The sequence below is a fragment of the Atractosteus spatula genome, chromosome 3, assembly GCF_055471065.1.
Source record: "Atractosteus spatula isolate fAtrSpa1 chromosome 3, fAtrSpa1.hap1, whole genome shotgun sequence".
NCBI lineage: Eukaryota > Metazoa > Chordata > Actinopteri > Semionotiformes > Lepisosteidae > Atractosteus > Atractosteus spatula.
In genome coordinates this window covers 61,046,740-61,067,728 of record NC_142708.1, presented here as the reverse complement: position 1 = coordinate 61,067,728, position 20,989 = coordinate 61,046,740, and the positions used below count along the sequence as shown (strand labels likewise).

At 37.8% G+C, this 20,989-nt stretch overlaps 1 protein-coding gene across 2 annotated transcripts in view; it reads right to left on the bottom strand.

Annotated features, from left to right (window-relative positions):
* The window catches only part of rai14 (retinoic acid induced 14), a 67,116-nt gene extending 58,713 nt beyond the window's left edge, over positions 1 to 8,403 (bottom strand). For both annotated transcript variants that reach the window (XM_088912136.1, XM_088912137.1), the window contains exons 1-2: positions 8,196 to 8,403; positions 7,444 to 7,514 (exon numbers count right to left, since the gene is read on the bottom strand). In XM_088912136.1, coding sequence (XP_088768262.1) covers positions 7,444 to 7,479 — 36 coding nt within the window. In that variant the 5' untranslated portion in view covers positions 7,480 to 7,514; positions 8,196 to 8,403. The remainder of the gene's footprint in view (positions 1 to 7,443; positions 7,515 to 8,195) is intronic.
* Between the last annotated feature and the right edge of the window lie 12,586 nt (positions 8,404 to 20,989).

The window sequence follows — 20,989 nt, the reverse complement described above, 5'->3', positions numbered from 1 at the left end:
TGTTAGGATTTATTTTATCTTTGCGCTGCTGATTTCAGGTTGGGCCCTAAATCCACTGTTTTGGAGTAGTGTTATACATCACCACAGCCATGTCAGAGCCCAGAGCTCTGCTGACAAAGTGAGCTCACCTTACTGGAAAAGCCTACAAATGATTAAGAACAAAGTCATAACATTCCTTTATTATGGATATAGGCCTTCTATAACTCCTGTTCACTTTAATTCAACACTACCTTGTTTAAGTTCATAAAGAAAATGGTTTTATAGACAGTAAGAAGCTTCTTATTTCCTTTCCAGACAGAGTAACATAGTGTACTGTACTACAATATGATTACTGAACTGGGAGGGATGCTTTTGCAACTTAAACCAGTGGTCAAACGTGTTTCTGGGTTCCAAAAAGGGAAAAGATATTTCGGACCGACACAGTCTATTTAAATTTAGTCGATTTTGTATTTTAAAACATTCTCTTCCTAAAGAAATGTATCAACAGATTTTGATGAAAGCAAAGCTACATTTCGTTTTCCCCAGTTTTGTCACAATGACCTTTGACAGCTGATATAGGTCTTTCAAATCGAAGGTGAATGGCACATAAGAAGCATTTAACAATTAAGTAAAGTCACTCATTTTTTTAACATTTAAGAGACAGACTTCTGTGACTTGATGCACTTCAAACAAATTATAATTATTTAAATGGATTGCCTCTATCAATCACACAGAAACCGTCATTTTAACACTCCAAAAGGCAAGAGTATCTTATAAACTGCACCACTCTGTGTCACTCTGTACATATAGCACCCATCGGGAGCATAGGCACAAACTAATAAAAAGCATTTACTGCAATGTTGGTATTAATAAAGCACAAATTTGTGTTGTATGAGTAAATCTAAGAAGTTGTAAAACACTCTCAGTGTAATAAAGACAGCGTTTATGAGGGCAAGAAGAATGTTCAGAAAGTTTTACATAGTTATCCTATCAGAACAACACATGGTCTCACACTACCATTAACGTTTCTGGTGTGTGGTCTTATCTTTGGATTACACTTTTTTGTACTGGAAACAGCTATTAAGATCTATAATACAGCAATCAATTTGGAGCTTGGAAATACAACAAAGTTGGATCAAGGTACCGTATTCTTACCAGTGTCAAGTTTCAAGGCTCACTTTGCTCCTGTAGCATTCCCGAATAATCTAAATATCCGTTCATGTTCAGTAGAGAATACTAGGACAGCTTATATTGGGCGTATCAAGATTTACATATTTTGCTTCTCTGTATTGTTTCATTTAATTCACGATTCAAGCTAAAAATTTAAGTCAATCATGGACGTCAAAGTGCTGTGGCTCTCCTAAAAAGACTCAAAAATAATTTAAGTTGATTAGACAAGGCAGCAAAGGAAGAGGAAATAGATCTTTTGATAAATATTTGGAAGAACTGCACTTTTTCTCTAGTATTATGTATTAATTATGTTTTAGTTCCCCTCACTGTTTTATTACAAATTGATGTTTGAGCAATAGAGCTCTCGGAAATAATTCTGTGGGGGCAGATTTGCTAAATTTCACAACTGGTTTACACAATTCCTCTAAAACAGCCACACTCCTCACTTTATTCTCAACATAATATTACAGATAATCTGTAGTCTTGAAACAGAAAAGTTTCCCACACGCCCACGGATTTAAACTGTCTCTCGTGTCTCAAGGTGTAGGTCTACAGTAAGTAATGAATTTCAAGGTTATGACACTTAAATCAGTAGTCTGCCAAGACTTTAGAATAAACTACGATTTATTTACTCAAAGAATATGAGCTATTCAGGAAGCTCTGAATGAGATCCATGCCTTGGTATGCTTGTCTGCTCTGCTTTGACAGAAAAGACAAACAGAAACGTATTACTTATAAGACCAGCTATACAAAAGTAAATTAGGCAGAGGGCCCATTTGTGTTCTTTTACTTTTGCTGGGTAATAACAGACATGGAAAACTGCATCATCCACATCAGAAACACCTTGCTAGCCTCACACTAGGAAACAAACGTTCGTCTACAGATACACAAGCGCGGATGAGCTTTAAAGATTCAGCCAACCGAGCAAATCAACAATTCCAAACCCAAAACCTGATGGTTATGGTCAGCTTGAAGGTGAGTGAATGTTTTATATTCTAATCAGGATCATGGTTAGACAACCGTCATACAGTCATCACTATATGATTAAGCTAAATTATTGCATCATCAACTCCATTTAAATAAAACAACAACCTCTTAGAGGAAACTTGGGAAATCTAAGACTGTATGTGTCACATCTTGCTGTCTTGTTTACACAGACCTTTAAACAGGTATTTCCCAATAACGTCTGGCATTTTTCTCACCTTCCTTCATTTACTTTTAAATTAATGTAGGAAGAAAATGGGCACAACATTAACTAACCTTACCCTTCTCCTAACCAGAGCTGACTACTTGAGCACTATCAATCTGTACTCTGTACACAGTGGTAAAGCGGTACTTCACTTTAACTGTGTTGGGAGCTCACTGTGCAAGAGACAGGGTGTCATTCAATCTGTACAGCAACTCACTCCATGCAGCTCCACACTTCTGACTTCAATATTCACACAAACATAAATCTGTGTACTTCTGCTGTCTAAACCTACAAGCAATCCATAACAGACTTCGAATACACATTAAACGTAAAGCTTATTATTATAACAAGCATAGCTATGAATCCCACAAGAAAAACATCTCTGATGACTCTGTATGATGAGCAATGAGGTAGTTACCTTAGCTGTCCCTTACAGCTAAGAAACATGAAGAAAGCATCAACCCACACAAGAGAGACAAAAACAAGGACATCTGGCTTGTGTCAATTCCTCTCACCACACCCAGTGACCCCAATACATAATGGCAAATAGCACACACATTGAACTCCAGAGCTTCCATCATAAAACCGTTATGACAATAAAAGAAACAGTTAAACCCCTTTTTTCTTATTAATTACACAGAAAATATTAATTCAATGTACTTTTAACCACAGTACTGTATCTGGTTTCAGAGATTCTGAGTACGAATGAGGTACAGCACTATAGTTACACGAGATTAAAGTAAATCAGTGAATAGAAACAATAGTCAAAGACTCTAATAAATGTATGCAGACAAGGTGTTTACTGTAGGTGTTTACTGGCATCACTGTATGCTGTAGTCTACACTTTACCAGTAGCAGTGTATGTAGCAGTTGCAAAACAGCCACATGTCCTATATGTTTTTAATTCTCTGCCTTTGTTCTCAAATCTATTCTATTTATTAGGGGCTTAGATTTAACACACAGTACAGAAATACTTATTAACGTAACTTTATATGCTGTAGACACATGTGAAGGCAACTCCCTTCTTCTCCGTCTTGTGACTTAATGCCTAGCATGAAGAGTCATTCTAGTGGAAACGAGTCACTTCCTCAGAGTTTCTGGAAACTCCCAATGTCAATGTACAGTAGAACATTTATGATTTAATCCAAAATGCCTCTGTGTCGCATTTATTTATTTTTTTTAAATCCACAGTCGGTGGAAGGAATAAAGCTAACTTCTACAATTGACTCCACCACCTGCATGTTTTCAAAATCAGTGCTGAAATTGTGTAGCTCAGAGTGACTCCTCTAGGGGTGGCAGAGACTGGATTATACTGATACTCTGGCTATCAAAGACTGAAGCATTATCACCCAACAGCACCTGTTTTCAAGGCGAGGAAAGGATAAGACTCTTCCAAAATACTTTGCTAATGTGGCACCAAAGCATTTTCTCTACAGGGAAATCTGATTAGGAGCTTTTGACTATATCACAGACATCACAGGGTTTTACAAGTTCATTTTGTAAAATAAAGAGATAAGGATGAGTATCTCCACTGTGAGATTTGTTGTATATGCTTTACAGAAAATGAGCAAATACAAAAAAAGATTTAAAAAAATGATTTTGTAAAATCGACAGGAATAACAATGTATCCACTATACCCTCCTTAATGACCAATAAACAGGACAATTAAGGTATTTTGCATAGAGTGACACTTCTAAATTTTATTGTTTATCTAGTAAAACAAATATAGAGCAATTTTAGAACAGAAACTTCAACAAGACTAGGCCATTTGGCCCATTTAGCTCATCTGCTCTTCCAGTACCTAACTGGTCTGAGGATTTCATTCAGTCATGCTTTGAAAGGAGTGATGGTACCACCTTCAGCAGGATGGCTGAGGAGATGTGTTCGCTAGATGGGACAAATGACCTCATTTTTAACCTTTCCTGACCTTACTCATGCCTTCATACCTAAAGAAATTGACATAATGTGTGCTTTACTCAGACCAGAATCCAACCTTGTTGTTTTCTGGTACACAAAATAATTCCATTAATTTTGGGATTTAGGCTGAATTCTGTGAGAAAGATGAAAATGTTGTGTAAGAAAAACATGCAAAACACATTTAATAGTTAGGCCTTTTCAATATAAAAAGGTGTCTAATCTTCAATTCCCAGCCTGTAATATTTAAATATTTAATTTACCTTTCAAATCTAACAAAGCAAATTGTGCTAGAAGTCTTAGCAGGTAACTTTATCCATACAGTATCTAATAAATGTAAAAGGAGCAGCTAACACTCCTTCTCTCTAACCTGATGCATAAAGTACAGTACAGTATATAGAAATATTCTCTGTTGAAAAATAGTTTTACTTTTATCTATAAAATACATAAATTGCTAGACTATTGTAAGAGTTGAGCAGATTTAAGCACGCAGGACTATTCTCCTGCAGGTCTTATAGCTGTTTTTGGAACAATCATTTAAAACTTTGATAACATGTTAAAAAAGAACCCATGCAGCAGACAAGTCATTGCTGGTTCGAGTTTGGGCTATCATTAGTTTACTGTGGTTTCAGCTCTTCAAGCAAAGCCTCACATTGTACAAAGAAGTCAATCATGGCTACATGGACTTGTGTCAGCAACGATATGTTGAGTTTACAGTAACAGTAACCTCTTTCAGGTTACTGGACGGCTGTATTGTCCCATTTCTTTCAACATCACTTCTCAATCACTGCTAATTCTTGTATACATGCCGTGTGACTCGCAAAGTGATTAAGAAGGGGATGGCTCTGACAGTGCACGTTTCATAAGACAACTTACACGATTCTTATCCCTTCCTTCAGTGGCATCTATGTCTCGGAATTAAAGGTGAAATAATTAACAAATGATGATTTTAAATTGCACAGGGGTAATTAAAATAATTGGCAACTCCAAAAAGCTCAAACAATACACCTGGCTGAAAAACAAGAAACATTAAGACGTCTCCTCAGTTTTCAAAAATCTTGGTTAACTATGGAATGCGTCTTCTAATGCAGAACTGGAAAGGTGCTTTACACAGATTTCTTGGGTCGACAGAGATGTACAGTAGTTTGATTGTATCACCTCACATTCTTGAGAAGTGCCTCAGCTTTACTACTGCTACATGCATGTAGGATGAAACCCTGCGCTTGGACGGCTATTGTTTTCTGTGCTGAACTTGCCAGAGGTCCAGGAAACACTATGGGTTTTCAAACTCTATTCAACAACAGTTTACATCACCGCCAAAGACTAGCTTACAAATACTTGCTGCAATCACATTAAAAAAGGATCTAAAGAATGTGCAGGGAAACCACAAAACTCAAAATAACTGAAGAGAGAAAAAGCAGAATGGGCAAGTGGAAACGGTTGTATTAAAAAGAGGTGTTTTCATTGGAATGCTTGTTCTGGCTCCAATTAGTGATATTACCAATGGACAGAAATACAAAAGGACCCACTTTTACTCAGTGAACACATCTTATTTTTGAAAATGCAGAATAAAACCTAAGAGGCCATCCCCTTGCTTTAATACATTTCTGTGTGGTCCACAACAAACTCAATCCCCTGATGGGAGGAGTCCTCCTTCTGTAGTTTTGCACACACTCAGAAGAATTAAAGACTCTGCGACTCACAATGACCCAAGGACCTATGGTGAAAAAAACAATGCGCCTGTAGTACAAAAGTGTAAGGATCAAGCCAGGGAGTGTCTAAACACAGAATGTTCATACTTTACCACCCAGCAAGTCATACTTTGAAAAACAACAGAATAACTTGGATTTATCCTTTGAATGTCCCAGTGCCATTTTATGACTAGCATATTAAAACATTATTGTAGCTTGGTAGAGTGGAGGTAAAGACTGGAAAAGTTCTGCAGAAGCACTGATGAATGGACAAACTGGATTAGGATTGCAAAAAAAGTGTTAGGATCCTTTGTTAGGATGAAAAGCACTTGTCCAAACATGTTGTGCCTTTTGTGTTTGTACATAAACAGACGTATTGGAGATTTAAAAACAGTGTCCCACTCATACTGTAAATGAAATCCTCCAGTTTATTTGCAGTGAAACAATGTTTTTTTAGGACTTAAATGGCTCACGCAGGGATTCAATTAAATAATTGACTCTCCAGTGAACTGTAAAATCGCAAATCCTGTTTGTGGACTTTCTTCTTGCCCCTACCCAACAGGAGGCTACCTTTAGAACGGGGTTTGTAATTTGCAGATGTTAAAAGGGTCAAAGTTGTGATTCCGTCCCTAGCTTAAACCAGAAAACAAAAAACCTCCCTGTCTCTACCCCAACCACTTAGATGAACAACTAGCTCAAATTAGGCTGGTCAGCTCTTTGTCTTAATATCACTGAACATTATTGTCCAAGAAGGAGGACCCAGTTTGCCACCACACTCCTTGAAGCTAAATATCTCCGTGTCCATAAAAGCAGGTCCTTAATCATTGCATTTGAAGGATGCAATATGTTTGAACATTTAATCCCCAGTCCATTGGTGCCCCTCCTGATGAAGCTAATCTGTTTGTTTTTTTTCTCTAAAACAAATCAATACCAGGAAGGACCATGCAACCAAAAAAAGGGGAAAAAAGATTCCAACAGTGTTGTCTTGCTTCAGTTGAATTTATAGAAATCACAAAACCTACAGACTTGGGTACTGCAGCTCAATCTGAAAGGACTTCACTTTTCACCTACCTGCTTTTGTGTCTCAACCATGTGGTGCACTGTGGTCAGGCCAAATTCAATATTCCCCCTTACGAGATATAATCTGAACCGACATCCAGATGCATTTCTTACCAATGGTGAATCATACAGATCATTTATGCAATAAACATAACACATGACATTCAAAAAGGCAGGGCAATTCATGATGATTCTAACACCATGATCTACAGGGTCAAGCGATGCTATTAAACATAAGCCTTGAAATTAAGATGTTCTGTATTACACTGCTGTGGCTGGTGCTGGCATGCAGAATAGAAATCACAGAGAATTAAATTTTCCCTGGCTCCAACTTGCAGGAGTCAAGGCCAGTTTCCATCCGCCTCGTTCCTCAACACAGACAACTCTGCCAGATACAGTGAGCACAAAACCATGCAGCGGGAAACAAAAAACTGTACTTACATCACTCTTCCTGAACTTTGCTTTAAGGCTCTTCATTTTTGTACATGCAGTTTCACAGAAGTCAAAAAAGCCTGTGTGAATGAAGTACAATCGTCAATTTGAGTGCTCCTCCTCTTAAAAGAAAAACACATTCTGGGCGTAATGTGCTCTCCCAAGCGGTCATAGCAGACCAAACAAGTGATACTGTTCAACACATGAGCCTCCATTGAAGACCGGCATAACCGTTATGCTCTTTTAATAAAGATGAACAAACGTAAAATGTTCATTTGCTAGTTTCTTCGTTTTGTTAGTCTAAAGTAAGCAGCATAACGGTCTCTCTCTCTATATTTTTCCTACACGTGCTAAAATGTTTTAACTACAATAAATCTTAACTAGATTCAAATTTCACCTTGCTTAAATCAATTTTCTTTTGTGATAGGAACACATCTGCAGCGACGTCTCTTCGTAGTCAGCATATTTCCTCCAAATTACATGACAAAAAGGCTCTCTACGGCTTTAGTACACTCTCCATTTATATTTTTTTACTTGGCAATCTTTTCACTTTAAGAGCCATCCGGACAATAAAACACATGCACTTTTTTTAAAAGGGGGTGAGGGTTATGTTTTTCTATGAACGTCTGTCCAGCACTGTCCGGCTCCGCGACAACAAAACCCCTATTCATTCCCCTACAGCCTCTGGTCTCTCATTCGTCAAGCCAGCGAGCTCTGCGCTCAAAAATGTTTTAACTTCGACAAATGTTTTGAAGACTTACCACATAAAAAGTTGAGAGGCGTTATAAGCCAACCTGTTGAACAGTTCCCAAGTTTCACCCGAGTAAAATAAAAGAAGAGGAGAAAGAGAGGCTTAAAAATAATAATGAAACAATCTTTTTTTCTCTGAGCTCGGGGAGCACCGACAAGCGCTCTCGCATGTATTAAGTCCGCTCAGCCCATTCAGTGGCCTGCGAAAGTGCTCGGGCGCTCTGATTGTTTCCCTGGGTTGAAAGGGTGACGTCACCCCTGCCCTCGTCACAGCCGACTTTTTTGCAAAAGCGGCGGCTCAGTCAGGCGGTGTTGGTGTACTGCTGTCCACGGGTCTGGCCGCTCAGCCGCCTCGCCCCCGGGCAACGCTGTGACACACACACACACTCCAAAGTTTGTTTCCAAAGAAGTGGTGCAACAAGAGTTTTATTTATTCTTTTTGTTTCTGAATGAGTCAAGGCTTTGAAGCGTTACGGAAACTTGAAGGTAGTCAGTCAGAGCAGCTTCATTCATTTGCAAGTCTAACAGTGTTTTGCTCAAGTATCTAATTAGCCTACTCCCTTATGAAATAACACAGCTATCCTGCCAGATGTACTGTATTTTGTTGTTATGGGAACTACACTTGGCATTCGGTTTCTGTTCTGTGGGAAATGCTTTTGGAGAGAGGGAAGTTTGTTCAAACGTGCAGAAGATACTGTACAATCTGTTAGGTTTACATCACCCACGCTGTGGTGTACTATCATTTAAAGGTGAAATAATGTCTTGGAGGTTTCACAGTGTGCTTGCAGGAGGCAAAGTATGTCATGGTGCAGTAAATATTTCCCTCTGGAAACACAAAAATATTTTAGTTCATTTGTGTTCTTTGTGTATCCTTAATGAATACCCGTTTTTTCTATGGTTTGAAATATAAAAAGAACAGTTTATAATGTATTTTAATAATAATTGTAACAATACAGTTTCTTTCTCACCTTCAGTCCTTTCTCATCACATCCTTATTGTCATCAACATTGACAGGCTGAAGGCACTGAGCGATTTAAATTTTGAACAGAGAAGACTATGAGGGGTCCTGATTCAAGTTTAAAAAACATTCAAAAGCACCGACAAAGTCAACCCAGAAGGGTTTGCTTCTGCCGCAAGAAGCAAGAGCATCTCAACGCTAAATGAAAATATGCAATGACAAGATCACTCTTCAAATTTGCACATGTATCCTCAATTCACAAGACATCTGTTCCCACCCTAATCTATGAACTGCAAACAATGTTCCCTTGAAACAGTGCTCTGTTTATCATCATTGTGAGGTTTTGGTCCAAGACAGCCTAATATGATTATCATTTCTTTCAATTACAACATCTATTCATGGCTGGATATGGTGAACAGATGATGTCTGCTCTGTAGACATTCAATTATCCCTCAGCACTGTTTCTTTATTGAAACCTTGTAATGCCCACATTTTAAAACTCTTCTTGTTCTTTAACTCAGTCAATTGTCTGTTAATTCTGTGAGTCTGAATTAATGCTTCGAATGAAGAAAATAAAAGAGAATATCTCCTGCTGCTGTGATGTATGTACAGTATGGTTAAGATAGTAGTTCTGTTTACTCTGCCCTTAGCAGTGTGTCTGTTTACAGTGACAGATTCCAGAACCTTTTTACAGGGGAGCAGGTCTTCTGGATCTTTTTAAATCATCTTTAGATAACAGCCTCAAACACTTTCATTTAAACTAATTAAGTATTTAAATGTCTAATTTTAATGTTTGTATCTCTACAAATAGTGTACCATTGTGGTCATAATATAATTCATATTTTTTATTTGTTTGCATACTCTGCTTCACTTTAGTTTTGCTTCGGTTTCATAATTCTAAATTTTTAGTTTTTCTCAAATTGAATTTGCATTTTACATTGATTTACAAATATCACAATTGAAAGTCTCTGCAAATTTCACGGAGAAAAAAAGGAGAGAAAATTGAAATAATATTAGTCAACATTTATTGTGTTTGAGGCAAGATTCAATATATTCCATACAGTATATATTCTGTACCATACTTCTATCTTAATGGTACAATGTTTATAATAAAATAAGGTCATTTTATAGTAAGGTTTTGTAGTAAGGTAATCATGTTACACTATAAGAGAGTTTGTCAACCTCTATTCTGGCATCTTCCAGATTTTCTTCAAACAAATCTCTTGGTTACGTAATTGAAACCCTAACTGAATATATAATATTTATAATAAAAAATAGCATCTGAGAGTACCAAGGCCAGAAACTTTAACGCTGAACACCAGGCTTTTATAGATACTTGAATTGACATTGCAGGAAAATCCATGACATTTTACTGTTTGCTTCCTGCAGTATTTTCATTATAGAGCAAAATTAATTTATTAATTAATTTAATTAATTAATTAAAGTAAGGAAGTGGCAGACAAATTCCACAAGCATGACAATACTGCAAATGCAAAGAAAGACTGCAGAAAAGAAACACTTTGCTTCAGGCTCTGTAGTGGAGAGAAAGAAACCAATAAATTAAGAACAGAAAACATTCGTTTAAAAATAGCATACATTATGTGCAATTACCTTGCAGCCACTAAGTAACAAATGAAACAATGGATGCTCTTCAATTTGTCTCATTAAAGATAAATTTATAATTTCTCAACAAACTTGATCCTATCATGTTGAGAAAGTCTAATACAGTGATAATATATCTGCAGCACAGCACCAGACACAATACTGAGGAGACACAAACACAGCAGTATCTTGTGAAGTGTCTTGTGTCTTGGTGGCAGAGCTTGACACAGATAATCGTGCTGAAGGTAGATGTGGAAGTGTTGGACTCGTATATTTAAAAAAAACGTCCAAAGATCACTCTGTGGTTTTTTAGTTTCTGAAAAATATACAATTTACATCATACATCCCCTTTGATTCAGTTTGGAGGAGAGTCAAATCTGGGGCCTGGCTGAACCCACACATATACTGAACATGACCACTTCTGTCACGTCTAAACATACAAACCTAATGACAGATTGGATTTGTCTCCACACATTTGTGTATCTGTTACAGAATTGTGTTGATTAAAGGAGCTATTCAGATCGCCAAATCCAATCCTTTTAGCTCACATCTTGTATGCCCTGTTTTATGTGTTTCGTTGGTTGTTGTTTCTATTTTGGCTTCTACAGTGTTTAGCTCATTAACTGTCTATAACTATAACTACAATATAATCTATTAACTGTAAGAAAATCTAGAAAATGAATACACAAACATGGGCCTTAAATAGGTGTGTGTATGCAGTCAAGATAAAAGTACGACTAAGGGTTAATTACACACTGAAAAGTAGAAAGAAGAAGCACAGTGTTTAAAATGTAGAGGCTTTTTCAGGTGAATACAAATTCAGAAATACAAAGTACAAGAGAACACAGGACAGAGCAGGTGAGAACTGGCACACAGGTGAGAATGAGTAACCACAGGAAGGGGGCTCAGGAGGGAGGTGGGAAAAGCTGAAATCGGTCAATAAGAGAGCAGGTTTAAAAAGACATACAATAACACGAAAAAATGGAACAATCACACAGTAAGTTAGTAAACTGTGTGCACTGGCATCCATTATATGGCATCTGGCATCTGTTATAAAGTGGGAGCTTCTGTCCTCAGAGACCTGTCCTCATTCTTTGATGAGAGCATTCTTGAGTCCAGTCGGATTGATGGATTTATTTACAGGCACAGAATATTTCAGATTTACCAAAATCATTTCTGTCAAATCCAAGTCAGCTGATTGGCACAGCCAGCACTGCCCCTGGACCCTTAACGCTCCCTTGAATTGTCCTTCTTTCTCACACACGTTTCTCAGTCCACGAACAACTACAGTAAATTAGACCCTGGACAGAATGGAGAAAACATTACTAGGAAACAGTAACACAGATATCCCAGACATATCTTTTTGCATAAACATGATAAATTCTTTCTGTTGGTCCTTGGCTAAAAGTCTCATATTTTTATGAGTATCTACGTACAAAGTTTATATGAAATGTATAGTTTCTAAAGAGATTTCACTTGGTTACTAACCATACATTATTTATAACAAGAGAAAGACAGAAACTAGTAGTACATTGTAGTCCATGTATATTATGCTTATTATCAATTTTTGTAAGTGAATAAGAATTCATATGAATGCAAATGGGTTTTAAAACTGCACTTTTTGTGCAGTAGGGCTGTTTTATCTTTGTAATATTTCCTCTGGGATAGTACCCTCTGTTGCAGTAGGGGGTAGTATTAACACTGCTTACAGAACTTTCATCATCTTGGTAATACAGGATAATTAACTGAATGTATGGCTTCTTTGTTTTTCATAACCATGGTAATTTAAACACATCTGTGTTTAATTCTCAGAAAAAAAAACTTTAGCTATGCAGTGCATTTTCCATAGTGAATGTTTTAGCAGTTTCACTGAGTTGTCATCAAAACATGAATGTCACTGCATTCCTGTTATCACTGAGACAGAATCATCCTAAAGGATATCAAAGCTCTTTAAGTGCTGGAAGAGAACTGCATCTTCCACAGCTGAAGTACTCAGTTTGGACTCTTCTTCTCTCCAACTGTGAATGAACAAACTAAGGGTTTGCTCAAGTGTGCTCAAACAGTGTGCTCAAACCTGTCCAGCTAGCTACCTTACACAGCAGAAACCCAAGTAACCAACTGGACAACCATAAGTGTTACCTTAGTTTTCCTGATGCCTTTGTCCTGTTGTTTGTGATATGGGTGTCTACTGAAAAGAAACTAAGAGTCTTATAATGCATTCTTTTGGGTAGAGTATAACTCCTCTGTCCTGGAGGCCACAGTCTAGAAGGATTATAGGTTTCTTTTGTTGGGAAGATCAATTAAACTCCTCCTTTATTAGTCCAAATGTGATATTAACTGTCAATCTGGAATAAAAAGCTACGGGCACAGCAGCCCCCTGGAGGACACGTGCTTGTTGTCTTTCTGTTTCTTGTTTTGTATGCTGGAAAGCCCAGCTTTCTCGCTGATGACAGAGGATGGTTTGGCTAAAAGCAAAATAAGCCTCAATACTCCTAGTAATAAAGTGCAGGTGGGTTTCTACCCACATAATATCTCTTAATGTGAAACCCTGGCATCCCCCATTTTCTCATTTTATGGAATCCCATTACTCATGCTCTCTGGTTACTCAGAAATCAAAGGGTCATAGGGTTGCTTTTATTTTGAAGAGATTTTTCTGAGGAGCCTTGGACGGTTAGAGGCTATGTGTAATGGGGATCAAGGAACAGAGTGAGTTACAGAAGTGATGTCACCCCCTCTGAAATCTAGACAGTGTAGAACTCTACCATGGCAGGAGGACCTGGTCTTTTGGAGTGAGAGCTACCCTCTGTCTAGGAAGGGGCAGCCAGTGTAAATGCCAGCAGGGGCACTGCTGCCACTGTCACATATGCACCTGTTTGAGTGAATAAGAGGAAGTGGCAAGGATCTCTGGCCTTTTCTCTTTGCCATAGGAGTAGTCAATTCCTCCCCCAACACTGCCACTAGGTGGAATCTTCCATTTTGATGCTCAGCTCAGCAATTCATCTCAAACTGGACCGAGGAGAAACCCAAGCCAAAATCAAAGCCTAGCATCTTATCACAACTCTTTTGTCTGCTGCCAGCCAGTTAGCAATCCCAGCTGCCTCTCTGTTGTTGTTTTTTTAAATCTAAAGCAAAATCCTGTGTGAGCTTGTACTATCCAATGATCAGACACCACACAATCCCACAGGACAATTTTATCTAGGGGCAGTAAGACACCACTTGTTAAGTGGCTCAAAGTTAGCACAGAGATGTGATGTGCTATCAGTCACTCACAGTCTTATCACTATGAACAATCAATCACAGATGACTGCCTACCCTGTGGAGTGGGGTTTGTTAGCTCAGTAAAGTTACCTTATTACTGCCTTTGAATTTCCACACAACACATTTCCCCTTCCAGAAGATATTTTTTAGATTCAAATGGGTCAGTAAAGGCTTTTAACTCCAAGAGCAACCTTATAGTCCAGAAATCATTATACTTATCTGGGTCCTGTTGTTAGCAAGCAGTTGACTCACAATACTAGGGGATGTGTGGAGTCAAAGTTGCTTAAAGTTTCTTTGCTGCATCACAGCAACTCCTGAGCTGAGCTGGTCGGATACCTGTGAACTTGTAAACATGTAATGCTATTAGTAAAAAACTCCTATGTCTAATGCTCAGCCGTGGTGCCTGAACTTCTAAGAATAGAATCAACTGTTGACAGACTTGTAGCATAGCACATTCATGTAGTGTGCTGTCTCTGCATGCTGGCATGTAGGTTTTGCTGTCTGAACAAATTGGCTCTCAAAAACCGTAAAGTTTAAAAACAAAAGTAATTTGTCACTCTATAAAAAACGTTGTGTTCTTTGTTTTAATAGATACTGTACACTACGTGGTCATTTCTTAATTTAGAGCACTGCAGACTGCACCTGAATTGTATCCGGCTAAACAAACTATTCCTTGCTCTGGTGGTGAAACAGAGGGTTTCAACTCATGTTCCCTCTCACCGTTCAATTACAAACATGTGATTTGCAGTTTTCATTTATTTTATCTATTAGAGTTCCCTAAGGTCTAATCTGTATTAAATTTTCATCTGTTCTCTCTCCACTCCTGAAGTCTGCAGTCTTGAGCTACAATATAGGAGAAGAAAAGGTAATGGCCATTTGCAACAGGTTTCCTCTGCATTGCATTACATATTTATTATTAACATACCATGAATTAAATATCCATCTTATATGTCTTCTCCTTGCAAATGCTGCTCTTGTTAAAGTGATTAGAGTTAGTATGCATCCATTTCTGCTTCTTGGCCAAATCCCCGAATGTCTGCCATACTGTTACAGATTGACATAGCTCAAAGCCTACCTCTTGCTGAGAATAAAATTTATGATTTTGCCAAAGGCCTTTGATCGAGTAGAGGTTCCCACTGTGCTTAGTCATGATCTTTTCTCATTCCAATACATGCCGTTCATGATTTCTGAAAAAAGTGAATTAGCATAATTTTATTACATAAGTAATTTTCATTTTACACAGCAGGGTGCAGTGGTTAACACGGTCTCCATTCTTTGTGTCGTGAACCATGGAGCCTTCAAGCAGATAAATGAAGGGGTTGCTTGAGGACAGAAATAAATTGCTTTGAATTTTTGAACCAATGGCAATCAGCTTCAGTCACTTGCATAAGCCTTGTCGTGATTCTGCAAGCACAGTGTTGTAGATCATTTGTAAAGCTTTAACTTCTGATAACTCAGAAAAATCCATTTAATTCATCTGAATGAATAACCTGTTCCTTTTTGGAACATTGCAGAATACTATTTGCATTAAAAACTCATCTAAATATTTCTAGTGCTCTAACAAAGTCATTAGATCTATACTGTGGTGTAGAATGGGGTATCCCCAACCTTTGAAACATCATACAACACATAGAAAGGAGCCGGAGGGATTGGTTTTTGGTGTCTGTAATGTTAGTCAAAACGTACACCATGTGGCCATTTCAATACCTCTTCAAATACTTTCGCAATCGTGGCACATGGCACATGACATCTACTCTGAAGCAAAAAATATCCCTTAAAACAAAGACCATGACAATTTACATTAACATGGAATACACTTGTCACTGCCTGCTTTTCTGAGTGGTCACATGAGCTGTACAAAGTACACGCAATACAGGCTCAAAGCCGTCTTCATTGGAAAAAGTGTGCTTGAATAAGCCCAGCCCACTAGCAAATAAAATAATCATACCTTTTTTTCTGTTCAACATACCAGACAGGTATGTCAGAGACTTCTGGCTGGAGTTCCAGCCAGTTACTGTGTATTAAACGGAAAGCTGCCCTTTCTCCAGAGAATACCCAAATTAAAACCCTAACCCTTTTCCTTTATGGTACTACCCCAATAAAGCTCTCAGGGAACAGCTCTCTCTAACACCCACCGACAACACAACAAGACAAAATTGGTGCTCTGTTGTAGGATCATTCTGTCCAAAATCAACATTTCTCTTTGAGTAAAATAAAATGATAACAATGTCTTAATGGCTCACAGATCATTCTCATATTTAACCTTGTTCATCAGTTGTGAAGTTCAGTATTATGTTGCACAGCTATCTACCTATCCTATCACACTCTAGCACTCCACCACCACAAAAATAAACATTCTCTGGCAGAGAGAAGTGAGGAGGGAAGCATTAAAGGCAGAGGTTGCCAAGCAGCCAAACAAGACTGATGCTTAAAGCCTAGGTGCTTCCTTTACTAACAAAAATACAGACCTGCAAAATATCTGCTGTGTCTGTGTTTATACTGTAGCAAAGGTTTGCAATTTCAGGATAATGCATAGTCTACACTCATTCTGTCCAACTGACATTACTTTATTTTGTAGTCTCAGGATAGCTGTAGTCAAACTGAGCAGTCAATGCCTATACTATGCATTTACCATGGTTTACTAAGACAATTTAAAGGTTTTGTTAAATCTCAGTTTGCTTCAGCACGCCTTTACCATTTTGCGAGTGTTTTTAGTGTTTTATATACTGTACCTTGCTGGTCTTTTTGTGCAACCACAGGATTTCTGGTTTGTGTTGCAAATCGAGGGACATTGAGTAATCAGACAAAGAAATAATCATTTACTCAATGTAATTCTTATCACTATTTCACAGATCCTAGGCTACAAATCTCTGCTCTGACAGCTGTCTTGAGATCTGAATTTGATGTTTCAAACTGTTTGAAAGCAGGTACAGGTAGGTACAGTATTATATATTTATATTTTTGAAAAATTCCAATGAACCAGTATCACTTGACAACATACTGTAATATTTTTAGAATCACACCTTTAAGGTTCCTGGCATTTATTAGAACACCTGCAATTCTTTGTATATTTCTCCTGTGGTACTGTATGTGTACACTTTAATGTTGAATGAGAACATTGTGTGCCCATAGCTCATTTCTTTTAAAGTAACCCCTTCCTATTGCATGAATGGTTGGAAAAATATGGAGGTAAATTTGTGGAAATCCTAGGAGGGATATGACAGCTGGCTATGAGCATCTCGTGAGAGCTGTTATTGACTGGTTATAAAACAGGATGCTCACAGAAGGGAGATGCAATGCTTGCCATGCTCTTGAAAATCCCCAGATCTGAAGGAAGAATCCACTTATACATATCTTTCATTTTGTTGTTCAATATGCACTTGAAATATCCTATAATATCAATTGCTTACTTGGTCCTTAAGTGCTTATTTGTCCCTGTTGTTGCAATTCACATGCACAATGAAGGATTAGATGAACAGAAATCTTAAAACTGAATGGAACAGAGGGGCTATTGGGAGTTATTCATCTCTATTGTTTCAGTTTCTGGCTCAGTGTGGTTTGTTTATCATTTATCATTATTGTTTCTGATTCTTAACTGCCAAGTCTTGGTTCACTGTGGGATGTTTTCCATTGTTTTATGCACTGTTTGAATTCACGGTGGTTACATACAGTCTATGCTGAGCAACTGAATGTTCTCCAGTTTTGCTACAAAACCTTTATATGAAGTAAATGGAATATCCACTAGAGGGCAGTGCTTGTTAAGATAATCACAAATGTAATCATCAGTTCATGGAGTTCTCTTTTGAAATAAAGCATCTTTTGTTCAACAAAACTGTTGAATGTTGAACTCCAGTGTACAAAATTACTGAGATAGAAAATATGTTTGTGTTATATACAAGATTAAATGATTAAAAATAATTTGTTTCCAAGCATTTCAGGCAAAAGTACTTCAGCTGTGTACAGTAGATATAAATGTAAACATAGTGCAGTAAAAACAAGTTTACTTACTAAGCATACTGAAACTTAGTATTTTAACCACTTAAACATTGTCTGTAACACAAAGCGTTCTTACCTTTTTCAGCCTACTGTATGTAAATCTATCTAAACACCAGCATTTACATCAGATTGCCTTATTTGCAAGTCCTCAGGAGCTAAGCAAAACTGGGTCTAATCAGTTCTGGGATTGAAGACTCTGAATGAAAATCAGATTGCTGTCATTAGTGGTGTTGGTACATCTGTTGGGTGGCTCCCATTAAATTAAAAAGAATAAGAATGTAGCACAGAAATGTAAAAAGAAAATACAACCATGCAGATCAAAGGCTTTTTCTAATGACCATTGCCAAGCTGTGTGAATTTTTTCTGTGTTTTTAAAGTTTGTGACCCTTGTATATAAGAGTACAATATTTCGTGCGTCTGTTTCTTTGAGCAAACTTTGAGCAAAATATTTCAATGTTCAATAACACCTGAACGCTTTGTAAGTGTATAGCTTACAAAGGGCCTTGTTTTCTTCTCTTCTGATGACAACAAAAATGTCTTTCTGTATGGGACTACATCTAAAACAGAGAAACAGTTTCACAGTAGCTTGTGACAGTCATTTGTGGATGTATTTTTACATTTTTAGCATTTTCTATTCTTGTACAGCAGGTGGCAGTACTGTGTTATTGTACCTGCCTTTCTACACTCATTACAAAATCCTATACCAGGGTTGTGTGGTCCTTATCCTGGATAGCTGATGTGTCTGAGGTTTTCATGCCAACCTGGCACTTAATTAGCAACACTGGCTTGTTACAGCACAACGGGACCAATTTAATGGCTTTTCTGACGTCTTCAGGTGCTGCTACTTTAAGGAGTCCTTGAAAATCTACAGAAATACATGAACACCAAGACCAGGATTTGACACCGCTGTCCTATACTGTCTCTACTTCTCTCCACATCCACTGTAGGAAGGTAGCAGTAAAACAGTTTTATATGTTGTTGCCTTGGAGGCAATTGTTTGAAGCAGTAACAGTCTTTTGTCAGTCAACACAGATACAGTACATCTGTGACCAGTTGGCAACCAAGCTGAGGAGTCTGAAGAAACCACATACTGTATGAAAAATACTTTGATGTTTATGTCTAAGCATCTTTTTCACTGTAGACAATGCGGGGAAGCAAGAAAAAAGGCAGTCTTAAGATACAGAGTTAAACGCATAGAACTTTTACCAAGGGATGTTATGTAAAAATTGTACAAAGAATGAGTACCTCGTTTGTTGTTTTCAACTCGTCTCATCAGAAAATATATTATACTGTATATTGCAGATCTGGGATCAGACAAGAGAACAGCAGGCATATACAAAAGACAGGCTTAATGATAATTAAGCTGATAATAATTGAAGAAACCCAATTCAACCATTCAAAATCCTTAAAGACACTGACAACATTAACCCTATGGTCTTCTTGATCAACAGAGAAACACAAACCAGAGGACACAACCTAATGAGAAATGCATGTAAAACTGAGCACAGGATGCACTGCTTCACACAAAGGGTTGTGGGAGTATGGGATAAGTTATCTAGCCACAATGGCAGAGGCAATACCATTGTTTATTTCAGGATTAAGCTGGATGAGATCTTCAGCTACCAAAAAACAAAATTAGATGGGTGAAATAGCCTCCTCTCATTTGCAGACTTTTTCTGTTTTGTATGTTAAATTTGATTTAATACTATACAGTATATTGCAAGTAGTTTTGTTTTAAACATTGTACTGTTGTACTGTGTATTGCTTCACAGGTTTGTAGCTGTGTTTTGAGTGTAAGCTGCCTTGCACAAAAATTAACACCATGTAATGAACCGTTCACTTCGGCTTGGTTTCTGAGGAATAAAGATACTTCAGGAGGCAGCACAAAAGCTGGCAGGATGGCAGGCAGCCTCTATCTTAAAGGCAACATCAGGAAACAAGAGATAACACTGGATCTTCATACACAGATTCAGACACAGCAGTCCTTTCTCTTGTGCATGAAACAGCTATCCCTGGACACCTGAATCAATGTCGAACTCCCATTTGTAATTCCCTTAGGGTCAGTGACATCTGGAGAAGAAGGGTTTCACATGTTAATGGGAGCCAGGACCATTTGCCCTGACTGGGCAAGTCCAGAAAGTCTTATGGCATTCCTTTTCCCCACATCTGAAACATCTGGGCAACCAGGATCTTATGGCCGGGCAATTCCTGCTGCAGTGTCTTCCCCCATACATATGGACATAGTGAAAAAACACAAAACTCACAAGGCCAAAATGTGACTGGAGAACACAAACAGCCATCTTCAATTTCAGTCCTTTTTCCATCTTCAGGACTCCGTATCCACTCCAGGAACACGTTCTTAACAAATATATACATTAACTGTACTGTATATCCTCTACATGGCCACTTGTCAGGCAAAACCTCAGCACCTTCTAATGCTCCATCCTTCGAACTTTTGTTCTTTATCGAGTTTCCTTTTTTTGCTGTAGGTTTTGCATTTATTCCATTAGAATAAAGTGCCTGATAAAAAAAATCAAAAGCAAACGAAAGAAAGCCACACACTGAAGTCAGAAAGTCTCACTCTTGTCTTTTATTTTGCTTGTTTTATAAATCCCATCCAGCAGTTCAAATATTTTCTTATTTTTGAGATTTTTTAACAGCTTTTTTGTATGTTGTGAACAGTGGAAGCTTTTTGAATGTGGTCCTGCTTCAGCTTTTACTTGCTTCTTAATGAATACATTAAATGCTAGTCATTAATTCACATTGTTGTGAGTACTCAAACATGTCTTGAGTCTTTGAGCGTTCACTGCGAGAGAAATGGGAGAAAAAGGAAACACAATATCTCCAAATGTTTTTTTCTAATTAATATCTTACTTCTTTCTGCTTTCTGGCACCCTGCTGTTTCTATATTCTGTTACTTTCTCTGACCAGATCAACATACAGTAACACGGCAGAGTTCCAAGGCTTCAAAGCTAAGACTGTGTGAGTGAT